Here is a 27032-nt window from a genome sequence, read left to right as displayed (position 1 = left end):
AATAAATTTATGAAATAATCCATGATGAGCCTATTCCTGCCTTCCAGTTCCGACCACACCCCATTAGCATCTTGAAGCTTTTCTATCTTGTTCTTTCTTCTCCTCTGAGAAGCTTTCATGTGAAAATACTTTGAGTTTTGGTCACCTTCTTTGAGCCACAAGGCCTTTGATCTTTGTCTCCACATAACCTCATCCCTTTCAAGCCATTTCTACACCTTGTCCCTTGCCAAATCAACTTCCTCTTTATTAGCCCTCAAATGAACCTTTTCATGAAGCATTGACATGTGCTATTTTGCTTGAAGAAACTTTTTTTGCACATGACCTAAAGAATATCTATTCCATACAACCAGCTGATTACCACAAGATTATATTAGCACCATCACATCAATCATATTCTTCTGAGAATCACATCTACCGCATGTATTTTTTATAATATCCTCACATGCTGGCTCACCCACCCACATAGCTTCAAACTTAAACATTCTCCTTTTTTTCTGAAATCTGCATTACCCCCTCCAAGTCCAACCATATAAGGGCATGATCTGAATGTGCCACCAATCCATGAGTAACACTAGCATTAGGAAACATGTGCCACCATTCAAAGTTGGCCAGACCCCTATCTAGTCTCTCGCTGATACACTGAGCCCCTTCTCTATGGTTACACCATGTAAAAGGTACCCTTTAAAACCCAAATCTCTCAAACCACACTCCTCCACCAACTCCCTAAAAGATGCAATTTGCCACTCAGGTCTTGGCCTCCCACCCTTATTCTCATGATGACATAATATCTCATTAAAATCTCCAAGAATCAGCCAAGGCTCCCCATTGTTTCTGCATAATGACCTAATCAAATCCCACGATCTGTCTAAGGTTTGAGTTTGGATTTCCATATATGCTAGTTAAAAACCAGAACCCATTTCTTACAGTATCACATTTTAGCACATCATCAATATGCGAATTAGAAAACTTAATAATAGATAAATCTATTTCCCTTCCCCATAGCATTGCAAGACCCCCTTTCCTTCCACAAGAGTCAATCGATAAACAATTTAGAAATCCTAATTTGTACTTACAGTTCTCAAACTCATGGACTGTGAGTCTAGTTTCCTGCAAGAACAACTCGTCGAGACCTTCCATTTTGATCAAATCACAGGGGGTCCGAATGCCCCGTGGGTTCCCGAGCCCATGTGCATTCCATCTCATAATCTTCATTACACCCAGCGGTGTTGGACCCCAGCTGCCACCGATCTATCTACTATAGAGACCTCTTCCTTGTCCGCAGCAGACAAGGTGATGATGTGCCGCTTGGCCAAACCGACTTTGAGCTCCTCTGTCTCTTCTTCTTTGCTAGCACCCCCTTTCTTTTTTCTCGAACTAGAAACCAACCTTTTTGACACTTTCCATTGGTCTACCGTTTCATGAAGAAATGACACCCATTTCCACTTCCTACTACTAAGCCCTTCTAGTTTCTCCTTCACACCAAAGCCCTTCATCGTGGGCCTTTGAGCCACCAGGGGCCCATCACTCGATTGCGTAGTCTCAGAAACACCCTTGGAGAGATCCATAATCGTCGGTCCATCTAAGTCTAGCCCACCCTTACTGATTAATTGTTCTTCTCTTCCATTCCCATAACTATTTATCTCATCGTTCAATTCAGAGGACCATTCTTTACTCACATAGTCAATCTACTCAGAGTGCTAAATTCGCCAACTGATTATCTTTTTTCGCGGAGACCATTATCTCATTTTCCCTTGTAGTTTGAAACCCTTCATAATTATCCCTACCGTTATTCATGCCATATTCCCCTCCTGTCATAGCCACTCCATCTGTAACGCCCACACCTTCTCCACTATCCCTTTCCGACATAGAGAACCCCGCTAGAGGAACTTTTGGTTTGTCTTGGGTAGCCTCCCTCTTCTTTAAGCCATTTCTACTATCACCAAATCTTGAAGCTCTTAGCCATGCACCACATGGAAACATTGCACCTTCAGCTTGCATGGATTTTTGTTTCCATTCACTACACTCTTTGTTTGCATAGCCTAGACGACCACACCCATAACAAAAATTAGGAAGTTTTTCATAAGAAAATCTAGCCCAACAAGACTTGCCTACACCAATGGAGATTTCATCTTCGGCAAATGAAAATACTGGAAGTTGCCTACTAGTGTTAATACACCATCTGTCAACACCATAACTCAGACAATATTTCTTTTGCGGAAGATGATGTCACACATGCAAGGCAACAAGCAATTTCCTCAAATTATACATAACAACTAGCTCTCTTTATTGTATTATATGTTAGACATATTTGAGTAATCATGTGACTCATTTATTGTTTTATATTGTATATGTTGTACTTTGAGTAGAGACTTTTGCAGGCATGGGATAATAATATTATTTAAGCCATATTTTGTTTTATGCTATCCAAGTCTCACTGACACACGTCTTTTTTTTCTCTCTGCCATACTTGTTTATGGCTTCTTCTTCTTCCTCTAGCACAAATGTCTATGCTACTCCACTAAACTCCACATCTCCTCTTACCAATATTACCCACCTTATCACCTTAAAACTAACCCTTGAGAATGATCTATTTTGTAGGGCTAAACTCTTTGATCCTTACCTCAAAGGATAGCAACTCTATGGCTTCGTTAATGGAACTCATCCACCTCCATCTCCCACGATCAGCTTATCTCGCCTGGCATCAACAAGACCAACTTCTACTCTCAACTCTCATTTCCTCACTCTTAAGATGTACTCTCTCAAGTTGTAGGACTTCATACTTCACGAGAAGTCTAGAAAAATTTAGAGCAAACATTCTCAATGTGATCCCATGCCAAAGTGATGAATGTTCGGTATAACCTTGCTTCCTTTAACAAAGGCACATTTTCCATTGCAAAATTTTTTTAGAAAATGAAATCCTTTGGAGACACCTTGGCTACATTTGATCAACCGCTCTTTGACTATGAACTAGTACTAGTCGGTTATGTCCTTGCAGAACTTGGATTAGAATATTACCCCTTGATCACTTCCATTATAACATGACTTGATCCAAAGACCATTCAAGAAGTTTATGGTCACCTTCTTAATTGAGTTACAATTGGAATGTTAGCACACCACTCCAGATCTCACCAATGCAATGGCGAAACACTACTTCCAAAGGCTGTTTACCTTAAGGGCTTTCTCGCAACATTGACTATTCTAGTTCTAATACTCAAAATAATTTCCAGCAATCCTCTCAATCACGTGGAAGAAGACATGGTCGTGGCCCAGCACCATCAAATGGGTCTTGACTTATCTGCCAAGCCTACAACAAGCCAGGTCACATAACTCTCAAATGCTGTCACAAGTTTGACCAAGCAAATCAGGCAGAACAACCCAATTAGTACCAGGTATTCATCTCTGCAAATTCCTTTGCCCCTAATCAAAATCGGTACCCTAACACAGCAGCCACTTAGCATCTTACTTTTGATTTTAATAATTTGACCCTTTGTGCATATGAATATGTGGAGTATGTGGGCAATGATCATATCAAACTTGGCAATGGTCCAGGTTTACCCATTTCACACACTAGCATCTCTAGGGTTTCCTCTCCTTCTAAACCGTTATTTTAAAACAACTTCTTCGTGTTCTTTTGATTCAGAAAAACTTATTATCTATCAGTAAGTTTACATGTGATAATAATGTTTTCTTTGAATTTCAACCCAATTTTTTTGTGTCAAGGATCTCACTACGAGGAACCTCCTTCTCCATGGACCAACTAAAGATGGTTTTTATTCTCTCTCTGCACTTTTTGCCATCCAAGACTAATGTTGCTGTCATTGGAGAAAGAGCATCGCTTCAAATCTAGCTCAATCGACTTGGTCATCATTCTCTTCGCTTGGTCAAGAAAATCTTATTTTCAAATAAGCTTCCAATATCCTCGAATAAGGCTCCTTCTATTTGTGACTCTTATCAACAAGCAAAGAGTCAAGTTTCCTTTTTACTTGTCCCCATCTAGATCCACACATATTTTAGAATTAATTTTCTCTTATGTTTGGGGACCTTCCCCCATTCCCTCTCTTGATGATTATCATTACTATATCACTTTTGTTAATGACTTTAGTAAATTCACTTGGTTGTTTCCTCTCACTCGAAAATCTGATATTGCGAAAACTTTCTATCATTTTTAATTATTTGTGGAGCGTTAATTTGGGACTAAAATCAAGGCAATCCAAATAGATTGGTGGGGTGATTATCTTCATTTAAATATCTATTTTCGCTCAATTGGTATTTCTCATTGTCTAATTTGCCCACATACTCATGAACAAAATAAGTCTGTCGAACAAAAACACAGGCATATCGTCAAAACTAGGCTCTCTCTTATGGCTCATACTGGTGTGCCAAAGCATTTTTGGGTTGATGTTTTCAAACTGCATGTTTTCTAATCTATCATCTTTCCTCTTCAATTACATAAAACAAATCACCCACTCAATGTATCTTCAATGCCAAGCCGGACTACAAGTCTTTTAAAGCTCTTGGATTTGTCTAACAGCACAAGTTGTGTCCCTATAATTCTCATAAGATGGACTATTGATCTAAATTGTGTATTTTTATGGACTATAGTCCTTTACATAAAGACTACAAATGTTTTAATCAACCTTTAGGGTGAACTTATATTTTCAAGGATGTCCACTTTGATTAAGCCCGCTTCCCCTTTCTTGAAGCCCACTTGGCCCAGCCTACTACCACATCTATGGTTCAACCCTATGTTGTCTATCTTCCTATTTTGTAGGTACAACCAACACAACCAAGAGTTTTGACAATGGGCCACTTCCATGCATCCTCCTCAGACCCACCAGCCCACCAACATGATGCCACGTATTCAGTGAGTCACCCACCTCTTCAACTGATGCAACATGTTTCTTTCAATCCCCCTACTACTTCAGTTTATGCCTCTATGGACATTCACTTGTCGTTTTCTCTCAACCCACTGACACTCTAACTTTATAACAAGGTTCCACTAAGCACGCCTCGCTTCCTCTGATTGTCGTCTACCCTCTACCAACTTCTTCTGAACTTCCATCTCTACCACTCGCCATTCTATCCATCCATCAAATGGTCACCCTCTCAAGAACAACATTTTTAAGCCACGATGCTATACTGACGACACCATAGCATATTCCTCCCATGCCATGATTGTTGCAATTAAGCCTTGCACATTGAAACCTACCTCATTCACTGCTGCATCTAACAACCTCGCTTGGCGCTAAGGAATGACCACCAAATTTGATGCTTTGTTACAAAATCAAACTTGGTCTCTTGTGCCTTACCATCCTTCCAAGTATTTAGTCGGCTTGAAATGGACTTTTCGATTAAAGCGATGGGCTGATGGCAGTATAGAGCATCAGAAGTCATGTCTTGTGGCCAAGGGATTCACACAGCAACAAACTAACATCAATTGCAATGAAACTTATAGTCCGGTGATCCAACCACAAACCATTTGCATGGTTACTTCAATCTCGGTAACTCGTAGTTGGCCTATTTGCCAACTTGACATGCAAAATGCATTTTTGCGCCATGAAGTTTCTGAAGCTATATAAGTGGCTCAACCACAAGGTTTTCTCCTTTCTCAATTCCCCCATTACGTGTGCAAACTCAAAAATGCCATTTACGGACTTAAGCAAGCACCGCATGCTTAGTACTAAAGGCTCAATCATCATCTTTTAGAACTTGGTTTCACAGCTTCACCTAATACTTCTTTATTTATTTACAGAACTAAGCTAGTGGAAATCTGGACTAGATTCTGGTTACCGACTCCTTTAAGGTTTGCTATTGACAATCCCCTCCATTACCTTCGGGCTGATCTTTAATTGTTGATCTTCTAGTTAAAGATCTTGGCCACCTAAATGTTTTCTTTCGTATTGTGACATCTATGCAACCTGATGGTCTTTTCCTTGCTGAGTTTCAGTACATCTCTAATACTCTTCAAAAGACCAACATGTCTAACGCAAAGCCTATATCCATGTCGATCTCTTCATCTCAATCTCTCTCTCAATTTGACAGTGATTCCCTCTCAAATCTCACTCTATCGAAGTATTGTTGGAGCCTTACAATACATTCTCCTCACTTGACTTGATTTATCTTTTGCAGTCAATTGAGTTTGTTGATATATGCACTATCCTACTGTAAACCATTGGACTGTCGTCAAGTGAATTCTTCGCAATCTCAAATGCATCCACACTCGTGGATTGTTCATCAATTGTAATTCATCATTTCAATCACAAGCCTTCTTCGATGAAGAATGGGCAGGGTGCCTTGATGATCGTCGTTCTACCAGTGGGTATCTCATCTATTTTGGCACCAATCTTATCTCTTGGAGCTTTAGAAAACAACAAATTGTTGCTTCCTTAAGCACTAAAAGTGAATACAAGGCACTAGCCAACTCCACTTTTGAACTAATATGGTTACAAATTCTTCTCAAGGATCTTGGTATTTTCCTTCACCAGCCACCTACCTTGTGGTGTGACAACATTGATGCCACTTATCTTTCCACCAATATAGCTTTTCATGCTCGTACTAATCGTGTGGTTATCAACTTGTAGTTTTTCTGTGAGCTTGTAGCTCTGCGGAAATTGAAGGTTTGTTTTATTTACGAGAAATATCATCCAACATATGTCCTCAACAAACCATTGATCATATCAAAATTTTCTTCTTTATGAGACAATCTCAATGTCCGCTCACTCCCATTGAACTTGTGGGGACATGTTAATACACCATCTGTCAGCACCATAACTCATGGGAAGACTTCCTCTACCAAATATCATGTCACACAAGCAATTTCCTCAAATTGTGCACAACAGCTAGCCCTTCTCGTTCTTGGTGATCGTCCCATTTCCCGAGGACTGATGAGATGAGCAAACTATTCTTCTGGCCATTCTGACATCTTACTGGTGCATGTCGCACACTCCTCTACCTCATCGGCTGCTACCCGTGCCACGTGGCACTTGATGATGTTACTGACCTTGGTGTCTTTTCGCTTCCAGAGCCTCCTCTTGCCACTTTCCTCTCCTATTTAAGCCATTCTCCTACCTCATTTCTTTCCTCTACCTTCATCTTCATGTCTGTTGTTCGCTCTTCTCAGTCCCTGCTTCTTCTTCTTCCTCAGTTTCCCAACTACTCTTCCCTTCCTCTTTCCTTTCGTTCGACAGTTCTTGCCTTGCACTTTCAATGGCTCCCGCCTACATTGCTGCTCCGTTGTTCTGGGGGAAATGTTGGGTTTCCTCTGTTACTGGCGCCGACCTTAGAGTGTTTCACTCTAAGTATGGGATTCCCTCCTCCGTGGTTTTGGAGATGCCAAGGAGTGAACATGAAGTTAGCTCCGACGAAACTGCATCGAGGGTCGCTCTCTTTTAGCTCATGTTCGCCAATGGCCTTCGCCTCCCGTTCTGCCGCCCTGTTCGAGAAGTCTTGAACTTCCTCGGATTGGCCCCGGCGCAGCTCCATACGAACATGTGGCCCTCTTGATTTCCAGTTGCATTATATACACGATGGTTCTAAGCAAGACCCCTGAATAGTATCCCGACCTAACGCCACGGGAATTCTTTTATGCGTATTGGCTCGTCTACTGCCTGGGCAACATTGTTAGTTTGCAAGCCCGATCCTGTGCTCGCAAGATTGCTTCGCTCGAGCAGCGTCACTTGAGCATCAAAGAATGGTCGCACAAGTTCTTCTTCATGTCCGGCCTGGCCTGGAAATACCTTGAAGGGGAGGTCCTTCACAAAGAGTTTCCTGTTTAGGCATGTTGGGGGTATCCTCCATCAACCGAGAGTTTCGAGCTTACCCTCAACCGGAGGGAGGAGGCTCGATATGAGTTGGTTATGGCCTGGGTGAGGGCTGACCCGGGAGAGTCGAATACCGACGTGATACTTTCGGATGAAAACATCCGCGACTACTTGACAACTCTTGACCGCTTGTACGCTGTGGAAAGAAATTTCCTAGGCAATGTCCCCCCTCTCGAGGTTCACCCCCTCATCGAACAAGAGTTGCGCGCCCTTCCAGTGGTCAAGCCAAACGACCAAAGGTGTGCCACGACTCTCCCCGCCGAGCTGTGTCGCCAGGGGTTCTACCCCTTCCAAGGGTCTGGTTGGAGAGTCCGGAGTGCGCTCCCACTCATCTCATGGCCAGGGGTCCATCCGCGCAGATGTTCCAGCACCCTCATCATGGGGGACCACATCCTTTTCGAGGGGTCCCAGTCCTGCTAAAGGCCCCTCCGCTTCAACCAGTTCCCGAGCAGCGGAATCGTCCCAAAGCCTGTTGCCTCGCTTCGAAGAAGACTTGGAGGCTTGTGATCTCCAGGCAGCATTCTTCGCCTCTCTGGCACACCCCTTTCCCCAAGAGCCTAGCTCGTTTACAACCTTCTCCTCCTTTGAGGATACTTTTTAGGAGGAGACTGCCACCGGGTCCCTTATGCCAGATTTGTCAATCGAGCAACAAACTGTAAAGCTGCCTCCCTCTGGAGATCCGCCCTCGAAGAAACTGAAGACTAGGGAGACGAGATGTTCCCGAGGTCCGGGCCTTATGAGGGGTAGCGAAGCTCTTTGCCAGCCTCTGCTTCCGAGGCAGTGAGTCGACCCCTGCGCCAAGGCCCTCCCGAGTCCCTGTCGAGACAAATGTTCCCAAGGGCGAAATGGGCGACGAAGGTGACTTGATTCCAGAACCGGGTAGGTGAGAGACAGAGCCTGGTCCGTCTAGGGCCGAAAGCCCTAAAGGGGGGCCAGGTGGGTTCCCCTTTCAGGATGAAGAAGGATGGAGTGCTGGAAGCGACGATGGTGAGGATTCGAATCTTGATGCCTCTCCAGCTATGGTCCGAAGCATGACGGATGATCCTCCTCAGGTTATCGACCTAAGCGAAGACGACAATTCCTGGGCTTTGACTCCCGTGGTGCCCGGACCGTGTGACCAAACTTGGGAGTCTCTCCCCAATTTTTCTTGGCAGCTGGTGACTACTAGTCCCTCGTCCTCCTCAGGAGCAGAGGGTTCGCTACCTCTGACCTCGGGTCTGGATAAAGCCCAAGCCAATGCTTCCGAGCGCCTAGGCCGCCTGTTGAGGCCCCTATTCGCCCAAGTATGCTTACCTTTTCCACACTTGCTTCTTTCTTGTTTGCGGCTAATATCGTTCCTAACTGAACCCCCCCCCCCCATTTTTTCTTGCTTTCTGACTCTGTAGGCCGCAAACCAACTGGCCGGGACGAAAGGGAACGAGGACGAAGAATGCTTCTCGTAGGTCTGCTAAGTGCTTCTGGGTTTTTTTGCTCTTTACTAACAGGTCATCCACGTACACTTCCATATTGTGGCCAATTTGCTATTTAAACATTCAGTTGACCAACCATTGGTAGGTGGCCACCACATTTTTCAGTCCAAACGACATTGCTCTGTAGCAGTAGAGCTCTCGATCGATAATGAATGTCGTTTTCCCTTCGTCATCCGGATTCATCCTTATCTAGTTGTACCCGAAATAAGCACCCATAAAGCTGAGGAGGGGATGTCCCACTGTTGAATCCACTATCAGGTTGATGCGCAATAGAGGGAACTATTTTTTGGGCAGGCCTTGTTCAGGTCGGTGAAGTCTACACACATTCACCACTTGCCACTAGGCTTCTTCCCCAAAACTACATTTGAGAGCCATTCTGTGTATTGAACTTCTCGGATGAACCCCGCAACAAGGAGTAAAACCACCTCTTCGGCTATCACCCTGTACTTCTCAACGCTGAAGCTGCGTTGTTTCTGCTTGACTTTCTATGCCATCGGGTCGATGCAGAGCCGGTGCTCAATAATGGAGTTTTCAATCTTGGGCATGTCTTCGTGGCTCCAAGCGAACACATCTCGATGATCGATAAGGAGAGATAACAGCGCTACTATCATATCTACACTTGCCTTTTAGGCTCCTACTGGTCTACTATCACGAGCTCTAGGGGTTCGTTGGGCATTGCCTATCAGAGGGCCAGTTCATCACGAGCTTCCCCGTCCCACTCGGTCTTGACTGGGGGTGATCCAGGCTCGAGGGTTTCTTCTGGTACTTCAATGGCCGCCATGACTCTTGCCTCTTGTCTAATTTCCTTGTCATAGCATTCCCGAGCCAAGACCTGTTCACCCCGAATTTTGCCGACTCTCGAGTCGAATGGAAACTTCACCTTAAGGTGAAAGGTAGATGTCACTGTATTCAAGCTGTTCAGGGTTGGGTGTCCTAGTATGGCATTGTATGAGGACGAGGCCTTGACAACCAAGAAATCGGTCATAGTGGTTGCGATTCTGGGTGCACTTATCGCCAAGATTGAGAGAGTAATGACCCCCACTAGATGAATGATATCCCCGTGAGGCCCTTGAGGGGCATTGGGGCAGGGCGTAGATGATCCGGGTTAATGACCATTTTGATAAAAGCATCCCAAAATAGGATATCGGCTGAACTGCCGTTGTCGATCAGGATCCTCCGGGTCCTGAAGTTTCCCACTTGCATCGTTATCACCAATGCATCATCATGCGGGTAGAGGATGCCTTCTTCATCTCTTTCGTCAAAGGTTATTGCAATGCCTCCAACATGTCTTTGCGGTCTGCTTACACCCATTTCTGCACTGAAGACTTCCTTGTAACGTGCCTTCCGGGCGTGTGCCCTCCGGGCCGATGATGTGGCTCCACCTCCTGCATACCCTCCTGTGATAGTGCTGATTTCTTTGAGTGGCCCATCCTCCATGGTGGGGCTTCTTTGCATCCCGTCCTTGACCTCTTGTCTTCTTGGGACTTCTTCCTACTGGAAGTTCGGACGCCTACCACCGAACCGGTTCGTTTCATTCCTCGCCCAACGCGCCTGGTTCTTCTGTTCTTCTTCAGGGTGTTGCAGTCGCGTGTGCTGTGCCGGTTATTCATGTGATGCTCACAAAATTGTTGGCTCTCCACCTCCCGAGGGTGCTCTCCTTTGGGACCCAAGCGATGGTTCCCTTCTACTACCAAGTTGGCGTGGGCACGGCTCGCTCCTTGGGTCCGAGCTAGTGCCTCTCTCTTCCTCTTCACATCTGATGCTCGCCCCCTCTCCCCTCCACAGTTGTCGGGGTTGGGACATTGTCCTAACTCCTTTATGTTGGCCCGCTCTAGCTCAGACCGTCGAGGGCCAGTCAAAGCCTCTAGAGTGTCTTCTACATTAATGAACTCATTTGTCCAGTCCATGAATTCTCTTAGCGTGGTGGGGGTCTTCTGTGCTATTTCGGACATGAACGAGTTCAACAACCAGATACCCCCCAGGAGCGCTGCTAACGTGATCTTCTCATCTTGATCATCCGTGGTCATGCGTTCCTGATTGAACCTCGAGAGGTACGACTTCAGATTTTCGCCATCCCACTACTTGACCGTTTGCAGGTAAGCCGCAGGGAGTCTCCTCTTATAGCTAGCCAGGAATTGCATCATGGAGAGACGAGCTCCACGAAGCTTTCTATCGTTCCTGATGACAAGCCCCCAAACCAGCTTTGGGCTGCTCCTTTCAGAGTTAGCGGGGAAGGCCCGATAGGCGACCTCTCCCAGGAAGCCGTGTAAGGTCTTGTGGGCCTTGAAAGTATCCAGGTGCTCCAGCGGGTCTTTGGACCCATCATATGCTTCCATCTGAGGAACTTTGAACTTGGGAGGAAAGGGCATAGCCAAGATTTCTTCACTGTATGGGAGGTTGGAGCTGACCAGCAGCTGGTCTACAGTTGACGAGGTGTCTGTCTTCTTCTCCATTTCTGCACATTTGTCCCCCAACTCTCAGATTTTAAGGAGCATTTTGCGCCTTTCTTCTTCCGCCATAGTGTCTGTAGGAACCTTTCATGAACCCTCCTGGTCGTTGCCGCTTGGCCTTGCCCTTCCCATCAGCTCCTCATTTGCAAACTTGAGGGCTGCGTTCTCCTAGCAGAGCGTCTCCGCTTCCTCCGTCAGTTTCCTGATGGTCTCTTCCATTCTTGCGAGTCGCGCTTCCATCATTTCTTCCTCACGATCTTCCCTTCTCGTAGCCTAGGATTGCGTCACTGCCAGCATGCGAAGTACACGATTTTATTGAAAAATCTATCCCACAAATGGTGCCACTGTTGATGTCATGTTTCGCAAAGCCCAAGCTCCTTGGTGCCTGCATCTAAGAAGAAAGAAGGCTCCTGTGGCCTTCGAGGTCACTCCGATGCCTAAGTCAGTGGATAGTTCTCTGGTGAAGAAGAAGGAAATATAGAACAAGGTCTAATTGTTTTGCAGATTGAATCGAGAGCCTCCCGTAGGGGAGTTCTCCCTTATTTGTACCTGACTCGGGCTTTTCTGTTGAGGGAGATCATGGCGTGTCAGACGTCAGGCTTGCCACCACTCATTCTCTGTTGCTTTAGTGGTTGTCTGTCCGCGGGCTAGCGGGAGATCATGACGTGCCAGTCGTCCTACGTCTGTCTGGCCACCACTTCCCTGCCATGCCAGTCGGTGTCAAATCGTGAGCGAGCTATCCTTGGCTCGTGGGACGTGTCGTTGCGCTCCAAATTCCCTGACACTGACCCGGGTAGGCTTGTGCCTTGGGTCCTTAACTCTGGGACCAGGTGCATGCCAATGTAGTGCTCGTCCGGCCTGGTGATTCGGCTTGTTAATTCGTCGACCCCCAAAGAGTTCCTCCTGATCCTCCCGAGCCTTGAGTCGACATGCCAATCCTGATTGGGTTTACGCTCACTTCCCGATCCTCTCGCCCTGGGCTCCCAACTTCCTCCCTTGGACGTATAATCTCGTATCTTGGGCCCTTCTACAAGGTGTTGCGCTCTCGGCCTTCGATTCTGTGGCCCAGAGTCTTTGGCTCCCCTCTTCCGGCCCAGGCTTCATGGTTGGGCTTTCCTAGGCTCGGGCCCTTCCGGGATGGGCCTCCCCACACAATTCTAGTGTTCATTTATTTTCTATTGAAAATGATAATGATGTGATTAATCAAGTGGAGTATGCTAGCTTGATTAGAACTTTACGTTATGCGACCGATTGTACAAGACCTGACATTGGTTATGCGGCAGAAGTACTTAGTCAATTTACTACCAAGCCTGGAAGAGACCATTGGTATGCGATATATCAGATATATAAAATATTTAACTGGTACAAAATATTATGGCTTGTTTTATAAAAGGTATCCTGTTGTACTTAAAGGTTTAAGTGATGCTGATTAGAATACCTTGTCAGGTGATTCTCTTTCAACTACTGGCTATATTTTCACTTTGGGTGGCAGTGTTGTATGTTGGAAGTCTAAAAAAAAAACGATTATTGCTAACTCAACCATTGAAGCTGAGTTTATAGCTTTAGCTTCAGCAAGTGAGGAAGCAAACTGGTTAAGAGATTTATTACATGAGATTTCCTTATGGGAAAAACCAGTTCCACCTATTTTAATTCATTGTGATAGTACTACTACTATTGGTTGAGTACAAAACCGTTACTATAACGATAAATCCAGATCCATAAGAAGAAAATATAGTACTGTGAGATCTTATTTGACTGATGGTGTTATTAATGTGGATTATGTTAAATCATGTGATAATCTTGCAAATCTACTCACTAAAGCCTTGACAAGAGAAAGGATTTGGAATACATCGAGGGGAATGGGATTAAAACTCATAAATTCCCGAGCCGTGTATGAGGATACCCAACCTGAGGACTAGAGATCCTGAGAACTAGGTTCAATGGGAAAAACGAATTATATGATGTAAGAATTATAGGAGCGCCCTTGACAATTTCACCTATGTGAGTGTGGGAGTGGGGCCGCTCTCTATGAGAATTGGACTTGTTTTCAAATACACTCATGAAACCGGGAATTGCACAAGGCCGTAATGTGCTGGCTAATAAAACTCATGTCAATGCCTTGACTGTTATGTGTGAGCAATAATTTTTTAATTCCTTTTAGAAGTTATAGTTCAAGTCTGATACTACTACTAACTCTGGAGTAAAAAATTATTATTTCACTAAGTGAGGGTTCAATGCATAGCATACCTTCATGATACATAATAATCTTTCTTTATCTGGAAGTATATCTTTTATATATATATATATATTATTATTATTAAAAACAGTGGGGGAAATGTTAGTATTTTTAATAATATTTTTCTTTACGTTGGTTTTAGTAGCTGTTGGTTCACGGGCTTGTCTTCATTTAACCATTTGTTATGGAATTTTAATTTACTTTATTATTTTTTACCGTTAAGCCCTCATTACATCTTGGACGTTGGCTTTGTCCCTTGACAGACTTAATAAAAAAGATTTACTAAAATTGGTTATGAAGTCGCTGGAAAAAGATAATTCTGAAGAAGAAAATTTAGAAGCATCATCAGAGGCTTCAGTTGCTTACAGTAATATTTTTGGACATGGTTTAGACCAAACCTGCCAAGAGACCCAGAACCTTGAAAGACCCGTTTGCCAAGAGTGCGTGAGGGAAATTAGGTATAGGGGTGAGTTAGAAGTGGTAAGTTTGCAGGACCCTGAGGTGTGAAGGACTGTGTTGATTAGAAACAAAATGAATAGAATTTCTAGATCTAATTCAACCATTAGTTCTAGGTCGACTATACCACCTGACATAGTTAATGAAGAAGATTGCTCTTTCGAAGAGGCAGTTTCTCCTGCTCTGGAATCATGGATGATTCCAAAAATTGATTTCAACTCTATTTACCGAACCTCTTGGGTTCAAACTACTTTTAAAACTGCTTTTAAAGTTAGAACTATTGAACAAACTTATTCTCTTTCAAAATCACAAGAAAAATGTTATCTTTTTAAAAAGGATAATATTGATGATTTTGTAAGAAATGATTACAAATATTTACACATTGGCTCAGTTCTAATTGCTGCCAAACCTTTAACTAGGAAAGACATTAATGCATCTGTTCTATTTTGTTTGCGTGATGCTAGATTCAATCATTTTGAAACTAATATCCTTGGAATGACCCATTCCTCTTTTCCAGATTTAACTTTGCTTTGGATGATAAAAATATTCTTAAAACTCTGACTTTGAATATTTTAACCTCCGGTTATGACACGCTTGAGGGAAGTAAACTTCTTGCTCTTATTTTTCGGGTTTACTATCGTCTTTTAAAAACGAATTTAAATCCAAAAGCCATTCCAAAACCTACTGGTGGAAAAACTCTCTTGATCTAGAGTTCGACCCTAGATGCTAATATACAAGTTCCAAAAATGATTTATTGGAAATATATTTCTCTTCCCAATGAATGGACTTTGGAACAAGAAGTTCCTCTTGTCTGAAATATTCCCGCAGAATGTAATCTTGATTATATTCGGAAATATTTAGATGGGACTATTAAAATTAGTTTTGATCAGACTAGTAATCCTAGCCTAAGAAGAAATTCTTTTGCTAGATCTAGATCCTTTTTTGCTGGTTCTATTTCTGAAAATCCAGTAAGACGAGACCAACATCTCAAATAATTTCTGGAAGATTCAGTCAGGACAGCCTAGCCTGAAAACCCTGTTTTAAAACTGAAAGGATTGTCTACATCCTCCCAAGTTACATCTGCTTTTTATTCTGCCAAGGATGCTGAATCCTTTAAGAATAAATTCATAAATGAAGAAGCTGATAAAGAAGAACATAATTCATCTTTATCACCAACGACTTTGGATATGGTTGCCCATGTTGCTCCTATTCATCATAGTTTGACTATTTTAAACAAACCTTTTGAGTTTGATTTAATCGCTCTTGTGAATGAGTATGCTTCAAACGAAAACCATGATAAGCGTAAAGCCTATCATGCAAAGTTTTCTAATGCTGAACAATTACGTGTTAAGCGAAAATGGAAAGAAAAAATGAATGCCCTACAAAGGCATATACTTTTCTTTGACTTTGTTGAAAATTATTATGTTTCTAAAAATACTTTAAATGCTGTTAATACTAATTTTGTCAAGGAAGAAGGTAGAATGGTAGTTCAATCTAGCCATACGCCTTTAGAGACAGTACTTATTCCTTTTAAAGGATCTGAAGTAGCTGCTTCCCCTTTCAAAATCCCTAAAACTGTTTCCAGAGATCCTTAGAAGGACAAGGTTATAAAAGAAACAAAGAAAATTAAACCTTGTTCTTCATACGATCGGACAACAATTAGATAGGATGAAAGAAAATGTTGAAAAGCCTATTTTTACTTCAAATCCTATTTTCAAAATTGAAAATCCTTTGGTTCCTCCCAAGGATCAGCCAAAGAAAAATTTGAAAATTATTGAAAAACCTTTTTATTATTTTACCAGATAATCGGCCTAAAATTGATTTTAAAGATTCACAGGCCAAGACAATGGATAAAATAGATCAAATGTTATGTTGGCTGACCTAAAAAAAGAACAACCTTCTAATAGTGCTCTAACGAGCAATGAAAAAGAAGAAGTTCTTGTGGAAACCACAGAAGAATCATCTGACAATGATTCATCTGGAGAAAAATGATATAGATTTACTTGAAAACAATTTCCAGGATTTTGATTTAAAACCTGAAATTGCCATATTTTCTTCAAAATGACCCAAACCAATGAGTCTAAAGAAGAACTAGGACCAAAGATAGTGGAAATGAAAGGAGCATTTATTTGTTTTTCTTTGCCGTTTTTGTTGCTCATGGTTGGGTGTTTGCAAGAATTAATGGGTAAAAAAATCAGGAATAGAATTATTAGTGCCTTTGATGAATTCAATATCAAAATAAAAAACACTTAAAATAGATTGCCAACGTGCAAAAAGATGTTTTGATGCAAAAATACTTAGCACTTTTGCAATCAATCCTCAATAGGAATTTCTTATTGAGTAAATCACTTTGGAATTTAGAAATAGAAAGTACTATAGACAAATTTTTTTTAATAGTACTATAGTTTTCTTGTGCATGATTCTAGACTCCAGAATGGAAGCGAACAATTTGTTTGGAAGAGCCTGGTGAAACAGTTTGTTTCAGAATACCACCTTAACCAATGTTGGAGGCATCTGTCTCAACAATTTTAAAAGAATCAGAAGTAGGGATACCAAGGCACGGGAGAGTTTTGACATGTGCTTTCATTTTCCTTACTAGAGTAGTATGAACTTCTGACCAAGGGGGAGGATTTTGTAGAAGTCGTTCGAACAAAGGACAACACTGGTTCCTCATGTTTTGGTAGAAATCAGCAACATAATTGAGAGAGCCTAAGAATCTCTACAATTTTTTTTTTGTTAGTGATGACATCAGGGAATTTGTCAACAAATTCAATAGTCTGTTGAATGGGTCTAATTTTGCCTTCAAAAATATCATAACCAATGAATCTAATATTGGTTTGGAACAATTTGATCTTTTTTGCAAAAACAACAAGACCATTTAATCTAATGATGTCAAGAAACAAATTCAAGAGTTTCCAGTGTTCGTCAATAGATTTGGAGAAAATAAGAACATCATCAATGTAGACGATGGTGAACAGAGTGAACGAATTGAAGATATCGTTCATGATATTTTGGAATTTACTAGGGGCATTTTTTAGGCCAAAAGGCATCACATTCCACTCGTAGTGACCAAAAGAGGTATTAAAGACAGTCTTCTACCTATCTGACTCGGCTATCTGGATTTGTCAAAATCCTGACTTTAGGTCAAATTTGGAGAAGAACACAGCATTACTCAACCTATGAATCAAGTCATTTTTATTGGGAATAGAGTACCTAATCCACTCTAAGACTTTGTTCAAAGGTTTGTAATTGATGTGTGTGTGTGTGTGTGTGTGTGTTTTTGTTTGGCCTCTTGGAGGCATAGAGAGGTAAGAAGGAAAATTCAAGGGAGCTCACCGTATAGAGTATTAAGAGTGCTTTGAGATTTTTTCGAGAATTTTCCAGACAAAAAAGAGGTGTGTTTTTTAGAGGAGCTTTGGGCTCAATAACTTGTGCAAAGTTTATTCCAGTTATATGACGATCAGTTGGGTTGTTGTATCCTGAAGGAGTCAAGTCAATAGGAGTTGTGCTGCACCAGTTAATTTGAGATTTGGTACACCGCAGAAGGTTTGAATCTCCTTAGAGCGATATTTTCGTGCCTCAGTCCATACTGGTTTCGTTTGAATGCTATTTTCATTGTAATTTTTATTATATTATTGTGTATTTCACTAACACTGCCTTTTCATTTGAAATTTGTGAGTCATTCTCTCAACTTAATTTTTATGGTTCCTGCTTGAATTTTTTTTTCTATGTCTGGCAGGATTGAAATTACTTATTTTCATTCTTCTACATACATGCACAAAAGCAAAAATGATGAGATGAAAGCACGCATCATATTTGGATTGGAATGGTTTGAACCCTTAGTTAGATTTGCACTCTCCTATGGAAGTTGTTCCTCTCCTGTTGTAAGATTGTATTCACTCCTAGAGATATTCTTAAGAAAAATGCTACTTGCAAGCGCACGGTGTAAACGGCTTACAATCGGCGTAGCCACGCCAGTGTTTTCATTTTTCCTTCTCTCTTAACTTCAATTACTATTGTTTTTCTTTCTTTCTTTTTCGGTGTTTCTTTGTTTGCATTTGCGCACAGAGTAACTAAAAGACTGGATTAAGGAAACAATCCCTCTCTAGTCTCTCCCCATGGATCCCTACCAGTTAGCAGTGTTTCTCCGATGATCCCATTATAAACATTACATTCGTCTCTATTTCTTCTTCTACATTTCTGAGAAACATTTTTCATTCCTTGTCCCTGGACCAAACCCACAAACCCACAGATCCTCTCTTTGACCCTCGATGAGTAGTGGTCTAGGGAGCACACATGCCGGTCTAGACTATGATCGATGCTCGTGCGACTGGATGGATGGGCCAAGTGGGCCGGTGCTCGTGTGGTGGGTCCGATGCTGGGCGAGAGGGACAGTAAAGCTGATGCTTGTGCCGCTGGAAGGGTGGGCCGCCTGGTGGTGGATAGAGCTTCAGTGTGGTGGGTGAAGCTGGTGCTGGGCAAGAGGGAAACTCGACGGACGCAGAGGTAAAGCTGATGCTGGGCGGCGGACGCAGAAGAGAAAAAATGAAGAAGGGAGGGGTTACGGGCAGAGGAGAAAGAAGCAAGGAGAAAAGAAAGAAAAAGAAAAAAAAAAACAGAGAGAGAAGAAGTGGGGGGCGGAGCTAGACACCGTTCTATATAATATTATTGATTTGTTGTGCATAAAAAAAGTTCTTTTTGACTTTTTATTTTATTTTTTTATTCCACGTAGGATGCCGATTACCTGCCGCTTGCATGCCCCGCAAAACTGTATTCTTAATTTGTGGGGGAAGTCCCAAGTTTTTTTTTTTTTTAATTATTTGGATCATGAGAGTATAATTCATGGGTTCAGACTGTTCATAAGGTTGATTTTCAATTGGAGAAGTACCCTACAAGTTGAGTAATGCTACATATAGTTATAGAATGGGCAAACACCTTGCAGTAGCTTTGAAAAAGAGTGGGGTCCACTCATAAAAAATTAATTTCTTTTCATGTGGGTCCCATATTTATTCACTTTTTTTAAAGTGACTGCACGGCGCTTACATGCTCACGACTGCAAGTATCATTTCTCAAAATATAATTAGTTCATTGCTTGGCATATCTGAACTCAATTATTCTGATAAATTATCATCATGTTTATAGTAACTTCCATAAGGTATTTTGGTAGTGAAAATATGGATGAATTCCTTTTTCATGAGTAAGCTAGTCCCGAAACATACATTTATATAGTTATTTTCCAATGAAGGTGAGGGTGTACACAGCATCTAAAGTGGAAGAAGAGTTGGAAGTTGCACAGAGCGACTACTTGCAGGCAGCAGTCGGCTTTACCAAGACAAATAAATTAAGAGTAATGCTATATACAGTCGTGGAATATGCAAACGTCGTGTAGTCACTTTGAAAAATAGTGAGGTCTACTATTAAAAAATTAATTTCTTTTTATGTGGGTCCTGTATTTATTCACTTTTTTCAAAGCGACTGCACGGTATTTACGCACTCACGACTGCAAGTACCATTTCTCATTTGTTAATGACAGGCGAAATACTGTTATTATTAACAAAATAAATAGGTTGGGGGTGTGGTGTTTGGTTCATTATTTGGGGAAGCGTAAATGAATGTGATCAATTCTTTAATGTTTTTCATTTTCTTTTTCTTTTTCAAGATTTTCTTTTTTATCAACTTCCTCAATTCTTGACATAATTAATGTTGAGCATTTTATGAACATGGGTGGATGAGGCACTTAGATAAAATTTATTTTTATTTTTTATTCTCATTCAACAATATTGGGATAGTAGTGCGCATACTTCCTAAACTTCGAGTGTGAAGGCGTCGTAGCCTCATCTCAGTAATTTTTGTTTTTGATCCTATAGCGGTTAGTGATTTTTTGTTTCTCAGAATGATATTTTTGTTTATCTAGAAATGCATTGGTATTTCCTGTTCTAAGAAACAGCTTGATAGATGTGTCTATTACATTTTCCCATACTCTGCTTGGGTGCCCATAAATGTCAGAAATTTCAATACGTAAATAAACGAAGTGGTGCATGCTTTAAAAAATATATATATAAATAACAATAAAAACAATAAACTTTCCAAAAATAATGCACGTGAAAGCACTTACCAGGAGGATGGCAAAAATTGAAAATAAAATAGTATTGATAGCAGCAAAAAGACACAAGAGAATAAAATAGTATTTTATTCCGAATTTATAAAATCAAAGTCAATTAAAAAGGTAAAACTAAATTACACGATTTGGTATTTAATCATATTTTCTATCATTTTATATTTATAATTATTAAAATGTTTTACATATAGACATTTATTAACTCAGATACAGAGGAAGAGAATCATAAAACTCAAGCTACATCCAAGTGGAGAAAGAAAAGTCTAGAAAAAATAGTAGATTGATATAATATTTTAAAATATAATTTTTATAAATGTAAAATATAAATATAGAATCGTGACTCATACTATTTGTATCTATTTTACATTGTTTTAAATTGAACAATCATATATATATATATACATATATACATATATATATATTACATTTTTAAAATTGTAAATTGACCATGAAATATTTATTGGTAAAGTGAACTCTTTTATATATGCGTACTCCATTTTATAATATATATATATATATATATTTGATATACATTTTTTTTAATAATTGTGATAGTGATTATGTATAATTAACTATTTAGAGTTATAAAATTTAGCATAAATAACGATGTGCGCATTGCGCCCGTTATAGGCTCTTCCTAATAATATTCAACAGCCACTAAGCAAACAGTCTAGCAGTAAAAGCATCGAGCGATTGTGATAAACGAGAATAGAAAACCTTCTCAAAACACCACTTTAAATTTAATATATATTAAATATGTTTTGATTATAATTTTTTTTCTAAAACTGTTAGATATGTTATTTTAAATGAATAATTTGAATTTTTTCACGCATGCATTGTAACGCCCCAAACCCGGGTGGCTTGGAGCCAACCTCACTTTCGACCCTGTGAACCGAAATTCACCTTCATTAGGGGGCCTGAACACCACTTCCTTTTTAGCACAATCAATACTGGCGTGGTAGGAAGCCAGCCAATCCATACCCAAAATCACATCAAACCCAACCATGTGGAAAACTATTAAATCTGCTGGCATCAGTCTTCCCTCTATAGAAAGAGGGCATCCAGGTAACATCTCACTACAGACTACAGAATTCCCTGTTGGGGTCGCAACCACTAACTTGTTCCTCAACCTTTCAGCATCTAAAGTGCAAAATTTAGAGTACACCGTGGAAACAAAAGAATGTGTCGCTCCCGAGTCAAATAACACAATAGCATTATTAGAAAACAAAGAAAGAGTACCTGTGATCACATGCAAACTCATCCATGAACCAAGAATATTCAAAGTCTTAACCAGAACCAATCAAAGAAAAAGAAAATAATAGAAATTATAAATCCTTAAAGCAAAACAAAAGAGTCGTACCAGTGATCACGTCATTCCTACCCTCAACCTCTCCAGGTGTCAGTGCAAAAACTCGAGCAGGCGCAGTAGGACGTTGATTGCTGCCCCGGGCTGATACTTCATTCCTCTGAGGTGGCGGTATGAACGTCTGGTTGCTCCTATTTTGCATTGGGCAATCCCTGATGTAGTGTCCTGATTTGCCACAACGAAAGCACAATCCCGCCCCTTTTCTACACTCTCCGGAGTGCACTTGATTGCATGTCCTACACTGGTAGGGCTGCTGATTACTCGGAACCGGCCTTTTTCCTGAATTACTACCTTCACTCCTCCTTTTCCATGGTCCCTGGTCCATGCCAGACTGGTACCCAGTAGGAGTAGTCCTCTTCCTCTGCTCATGCAACGCAACACTTCTTTGAAGGGTTCTTTCAAAAATTGTTGCTTTATTCACCAACTCAGAGAAGTTCCGAATCTGGAAACCCACCACACGCACATACAGTTTCTCATTCAGTCTTTGCTCAAATTTGTGTGCCTTCTTTTCCTCATCGGGAACCAAATAAGTAGCAAAACGGGATAACTCAGTAAACCTAGCAGCATACTGATGTACCGTCATAGTTCCCTGAACCAAGGTGGCAAATTCCATAGCCTTGTCCTCACGGAAAGAGCTAGGGAAGAAGCGCTCCAGAAAGATCTGCTTGAAGTGCAGCCAACTGATTATCTCTGTCCCCTCTGCTTCTCTGATGGTCCTTTCAGAGATCCACCACCTCTTCGCTTCCCCAGTAAGCTTGAATGTGGCGTATGCCACCTTTTGCTCCTCAGTACAGGTTAGGACTCGCAAAATCTCCTCAATGTCCTGAATCCAATCCTCCGCCAAAGTTGGATCGCCTCTCCCATCAAATAAAGGAGGGTGCATTCGATTGAATTGCTCAACAGTACAACCCCCTTCATTGAAATTACGCTGGCGACCCGTGGGATTCTGCACAAGGTCATCAATTAATTGATGTGCAGCTGCTCGTAATACGTCGGAAGCACTCGGGTTTGCTTCCCTTTCGTTCTCGTTCGCATTCAGATCCGACATGCTTCGTTCTCTACGACGAGATGGCATCCTGACAAAATAACTTGAATTTTTAATCAACGCTTCAAAAAAAAATATACTTTATAAGAACATAGAATATTTAGTGGTATTTGTAAAAACAAGACGTATATATTATAATTCAAAACTATAAGAATACTCATAAAGGAGAATAGAAAAGTACATATAACCGTAGTAATAGTCAATTTCCAAAAACTAATACTTAAACCTATTTAACTACTTAAGAAGGCTCCGTTATTAAACTAAACCTTAATCAACATGAACTTAGTTCATAGACCTCTAAAATACCACACCTCATGGCTATTCCTAAAGCCTGCGAATTCTAATATTTACTAAAACACCCTCCAAAGCCAACGTCCAACACCAATAATCAAAAATTCTAAGACCATTCCAATAAAAAGTGTTGGCTTACTCACTTAAAATTACCAGGAACTAGGAATCACAAGCCACGGAAGTCCAGGAACTGACGAAAAGCAAACTCAACTCACGGCAACAACAAACTGCAGAATGAGGATAGAATCAAAATAAATTCTAAGAGGAAAACTGCATGAGTACGTTACGGCAATGAGAAAAACCAGCAATGGTTTCAATGCTTACCCGAAACTCACCAACCCGAAATACTCCCACGCACAGCAACCAGAAAACTCACAAAATGCTACCCAAAACCCACGGCAACAATAATTTCCAGCAAGGCTTCAATGCCGACGAAATGCACCAACCCAAAGACTCACCACACACAATAATCAGACACACAAACGCAACCCAAATCTCACGGCCAAAACAGAAACTGCAGAAACAGAGGATAAAACAAACCAAATACTAAGGATCAGAATCTGCACAATTTCAGTATATGAAACCGAAACCTAAAGGGATGAGAAGGAAACACTTACCAGTCGAAAAATGGAGGAAAGAGAGGTACTGCTCGCTGACTTGCAGAGGAAGAACATAAACGTGAAAATGGAGAGAAAACAGAGTGTAGCAGACGGCAACTCACTGGAATAATAAGCAGTGCAAGAGAGAAACCGCAACAATGAGGAAACTTGGGCAGAGAATCGGAACCCATAGACTAACGTAGCAACAAGAAATAAGAAGAAACCGAAAGAAAAGAAGGAGACGTGCGCGAGAGACGTGCGGGAGAAACCGAAACTGCGGAAGAGAAGGGAGAAAGAAACGGAAAACAGAGGAGATAAACATACCTCCCAAAACGACGCCGCTCGGTGGTCTCACTAGACATTAAAATGGCTGGGCCATTTACACGCACTGATCCGGGCCACTGATGAAGAAACTGGGCCTTACATCCTCTTCCCCTTACAAGAATTCCGTCCTCGGAATTCGCTACAAGCTATAAGAATTCTCTTCGAACAAGTGAGGATACTTGACTCGCATCTCTTCCTCGAATTCCCATGATGCTTCATTGGTAGCATGATTGTTCCACAATACTTTAACCAAGGAAATAGTTCGATTCCGCAACACTTGCTCTTTCCTGTCCATAATCCGTAATGGTTCCTCGGAGTAGGTCATGTCTTCTTGAATCTGCAAGGGTTCATGATCTATGATGTGAGTGGGGTCATGGATATACTTCCTCAACATGGACACATGAAACACATTATGCACTCCCGAGAATGCCGGTGGTAGAGCCACCCTGTATGCCACTGGTCCAATCCGATCAAGAATCTCAAACGGTCCAATGTATCTAGGGCTCAACTTACCCTTCTTTCCGAATCTCATAACTCCTTTCGTTGGTGAAATTCTCAAGAATACCTTATCTCCAATCTCAAACTCTAACTGACGGCGGCGTTTATCTGCATAACTCTTCTGTCGGCTTTGAGCTGCTTTCATTCTAGCCCGAATAGTATCTATCTTTTCTGTGGTCTGCTGAATAATCTCTGGCCCTAGAAGTTTTCTTTCACCTACTTCATCCCAATACAATGGAGACCTACATCTCCTGCCCTACAAAACCTCGTAAGGTGCCATCCCAATGCTAGCCTGGAAACTATTATTATAAGCAAACTCGACCAATGGTAAATGTTGCATCCAAGATCCCTTGAAATCCATCAAGCATGCCCTCAACATATCTTCTAAAATCTGAATAGTTCTTTCTGATTGTCCATCTGTCTGAGGGTGAAAAGCAGTACTGAAACTTAACTGAGTACCCATTGCCTCTTGTAAGCTTCGCCAGAACTTAGAGGTAAAACGAGGATCTCTATCTGACACAATGGATACCGGTACTCCATGCAACCTCACTATCTCCCGTACATACAATTCCACTAGTTTCTCTAGTTTATAAGAAACTTTAATGGGCACAAAACGGGCGGTCTTCGTCAAGCGATCCACGATCACCCATATAGCATCTTGCCCGCTTACGGTCCTTGGTAGACCTGTCACGAAAGCCATGGAGATATGTTCCCATTTCCACTCTGGAATCTGAAGTGGCTGTAATAATCCTGCAGGTCTCTGATGTTCCGCCTTCATTTGTTGGCAAGTCAGGCATTGTTCTACAAATTTAGCAATTTCTCTTTTCATGCCATTCCACCAAAAGGACTCTCTCAAATCCCGATACATCTTGGTACTCCCTGGGTGAACAGTGTACAAAGAACGGTGTGCCTCTTCAAGAATTAACCTTTTTAGTTCATCATCAGCAGGTATGCATACTCTACCCCTAAACCTCAAAATTCCATCCTTGGAAACACAAAAATCAGGTTTGTCCCCGTTTCCAATCCCTTCCATTAATTATCACCCAGGCAAAGCTAATGTTGTAGCCGGCGCTCTAAGTAGGAAGTCAGTGGGATCGACAGTTGCAGCTATTACCACTCAGCATAGGTTGCTAATGGATTTAGAAAGAGCCGGTATCGAAGTCATTGCTAACAGACTGAAACTGATTGCCTCTTCACCACCTCTCTTCCATGGTCTACTTTTCTTATCCATTAGCTCTAAAGCCTGCACCGAAAAACCTCAATTCAGCCATCTCCATCTCAATTTGTTACAAATTCTCACAATTTCCTCACCTGTAAACACCTGCACTTAGAGTTATAACCATCATACACCAAGAATTTAGTACCCACAAGGAAATTATTTGGTCTTAAAGAGAATAATAAAGTAAGTGTTCGATACTCATATGTTTATGAAACCCTTAAGGCCACTCACAAATTAAACACTATGAAGGGTAGGCAGTCCAGCTACTTCAATATTCTCATTTCCTTCAACTATGGCCTTGCTCCCATCTATAAAGGTCACGGTTCGTCCATTTGTGGACTCAATCTCCCGACATATCTCTTGAGCAAGATCTGTCCAAGTACCACAAGCAATTGTCCATTGCCTTGAGTGTTGTGTGAGCAACTAAAAACACGACATTCTCTTTAATCACCCATTTTGCTCTGAGTTTGGTTTTGTCCATATCACTTTGCACAATTTTTTCTTTGTTGAGAAGACAAAAATATGCTACTTTACCAAGTGTATGACTGATGGCAATTATTTGAAGACTCAAGTCATCAACCTTATTTTCTAAATTCTTTTCCTTTCTTGTAATTTTCTTTTTCCTGCATTTTTCTCAAGTTAAAGCAATGTAGTCTTATATGGCCAAGAATATCACAATGATGACAAGTAAGAATAAATTTACCTTCGAACTTACCTCTATTAAGCTTCCTTGACGTTGATCTTTCATGAAAGGCTCTCGGAATGTTAGATTTTGACATGGCTTTCTTTGAAGCATCCTCACATTGGCTTCACTTAACAAAGATAATACATTTTGATGAAGTGGCAGAGGATGATGAGGTTTGAAGTTCTTTGCTTTGGAAAATCATGTACCCGAACCTGTGCAATGACAACTGAATTTTTGAAGGCTCCACATCTTATCTAACTTTTGAGTTGTATTTTTTTTCTTGTATTCTTGAAAATTTTCCAATTCCTTCTCAAGTACTCTTCTTTGAGTGTTCAATCTTGATACATCAACTTCAGAAATTTTTAATGCCTCTAACAGATTATTCTTTTCATTCTCCACGACTGTGAGTTTGTTGTACAACTTCTTATTTCGTTTTTCTAACTTGACCACATCTTC

At 41.2% G+C, this 27032-nt stretch overlaps 1 protein-coding gene and 1 non-coding gene across 2 annotated transcripts; one reads left to right on the top strand and one right to left on the bottom strand.

Annotated features, from left to right (window-relative positions):
* The first annotated feature begins 2952 nt into the window (after positions 1-2952).
* LOC118348850 lies at positions 2953-3092 on the top strand. Its single transcript, XR_004801857.1, has one exon. It is a non-coding gene; the product is annotated as a small nucleolar RNA Z247 (small nucleolar RNA).
* Positions 3093-11367: 8275 nt separating this feature from the next.
* On the bottom strand, positions 11368-22498 carry LOC108993896. Its single transcript, XM_035690707.1, has 3 exons — positions 21910-22498; positions 21453-21689; positions 11368-11744 (listed from the first exon to the last, which is right to left on the bottom strand). Exons 1-3 carry the CDS (start codon positions 22496-22498, stop codon positions 11368-11370), a joined length of 1203 nt encoding a protein of 400 aa, XP_035546600.1.
* Positions 22499-27032: the final 4534 nt, after the last annotated feature.

The sequence above is a fragment of the Juglans regia genome, chromosome 6, assembly GCF_001411555.2.
Source record: "Juglans regia cultivar Chandler chromosome 6, Walnut 2.0, whole genome shotgun sequence".
NCBI classification, from domain to species: domain Eukaryota; kingdom Viridiplantae; phylum Streptophyta; class Magnoliopsida; order Fagales; family Juglandaceae; genus Juglans; species Juglans regia.
Note: the sequence above shows the minus strand (reverse complement) of the source record. Positions and strands in the feature narration are given on the sequence as shown.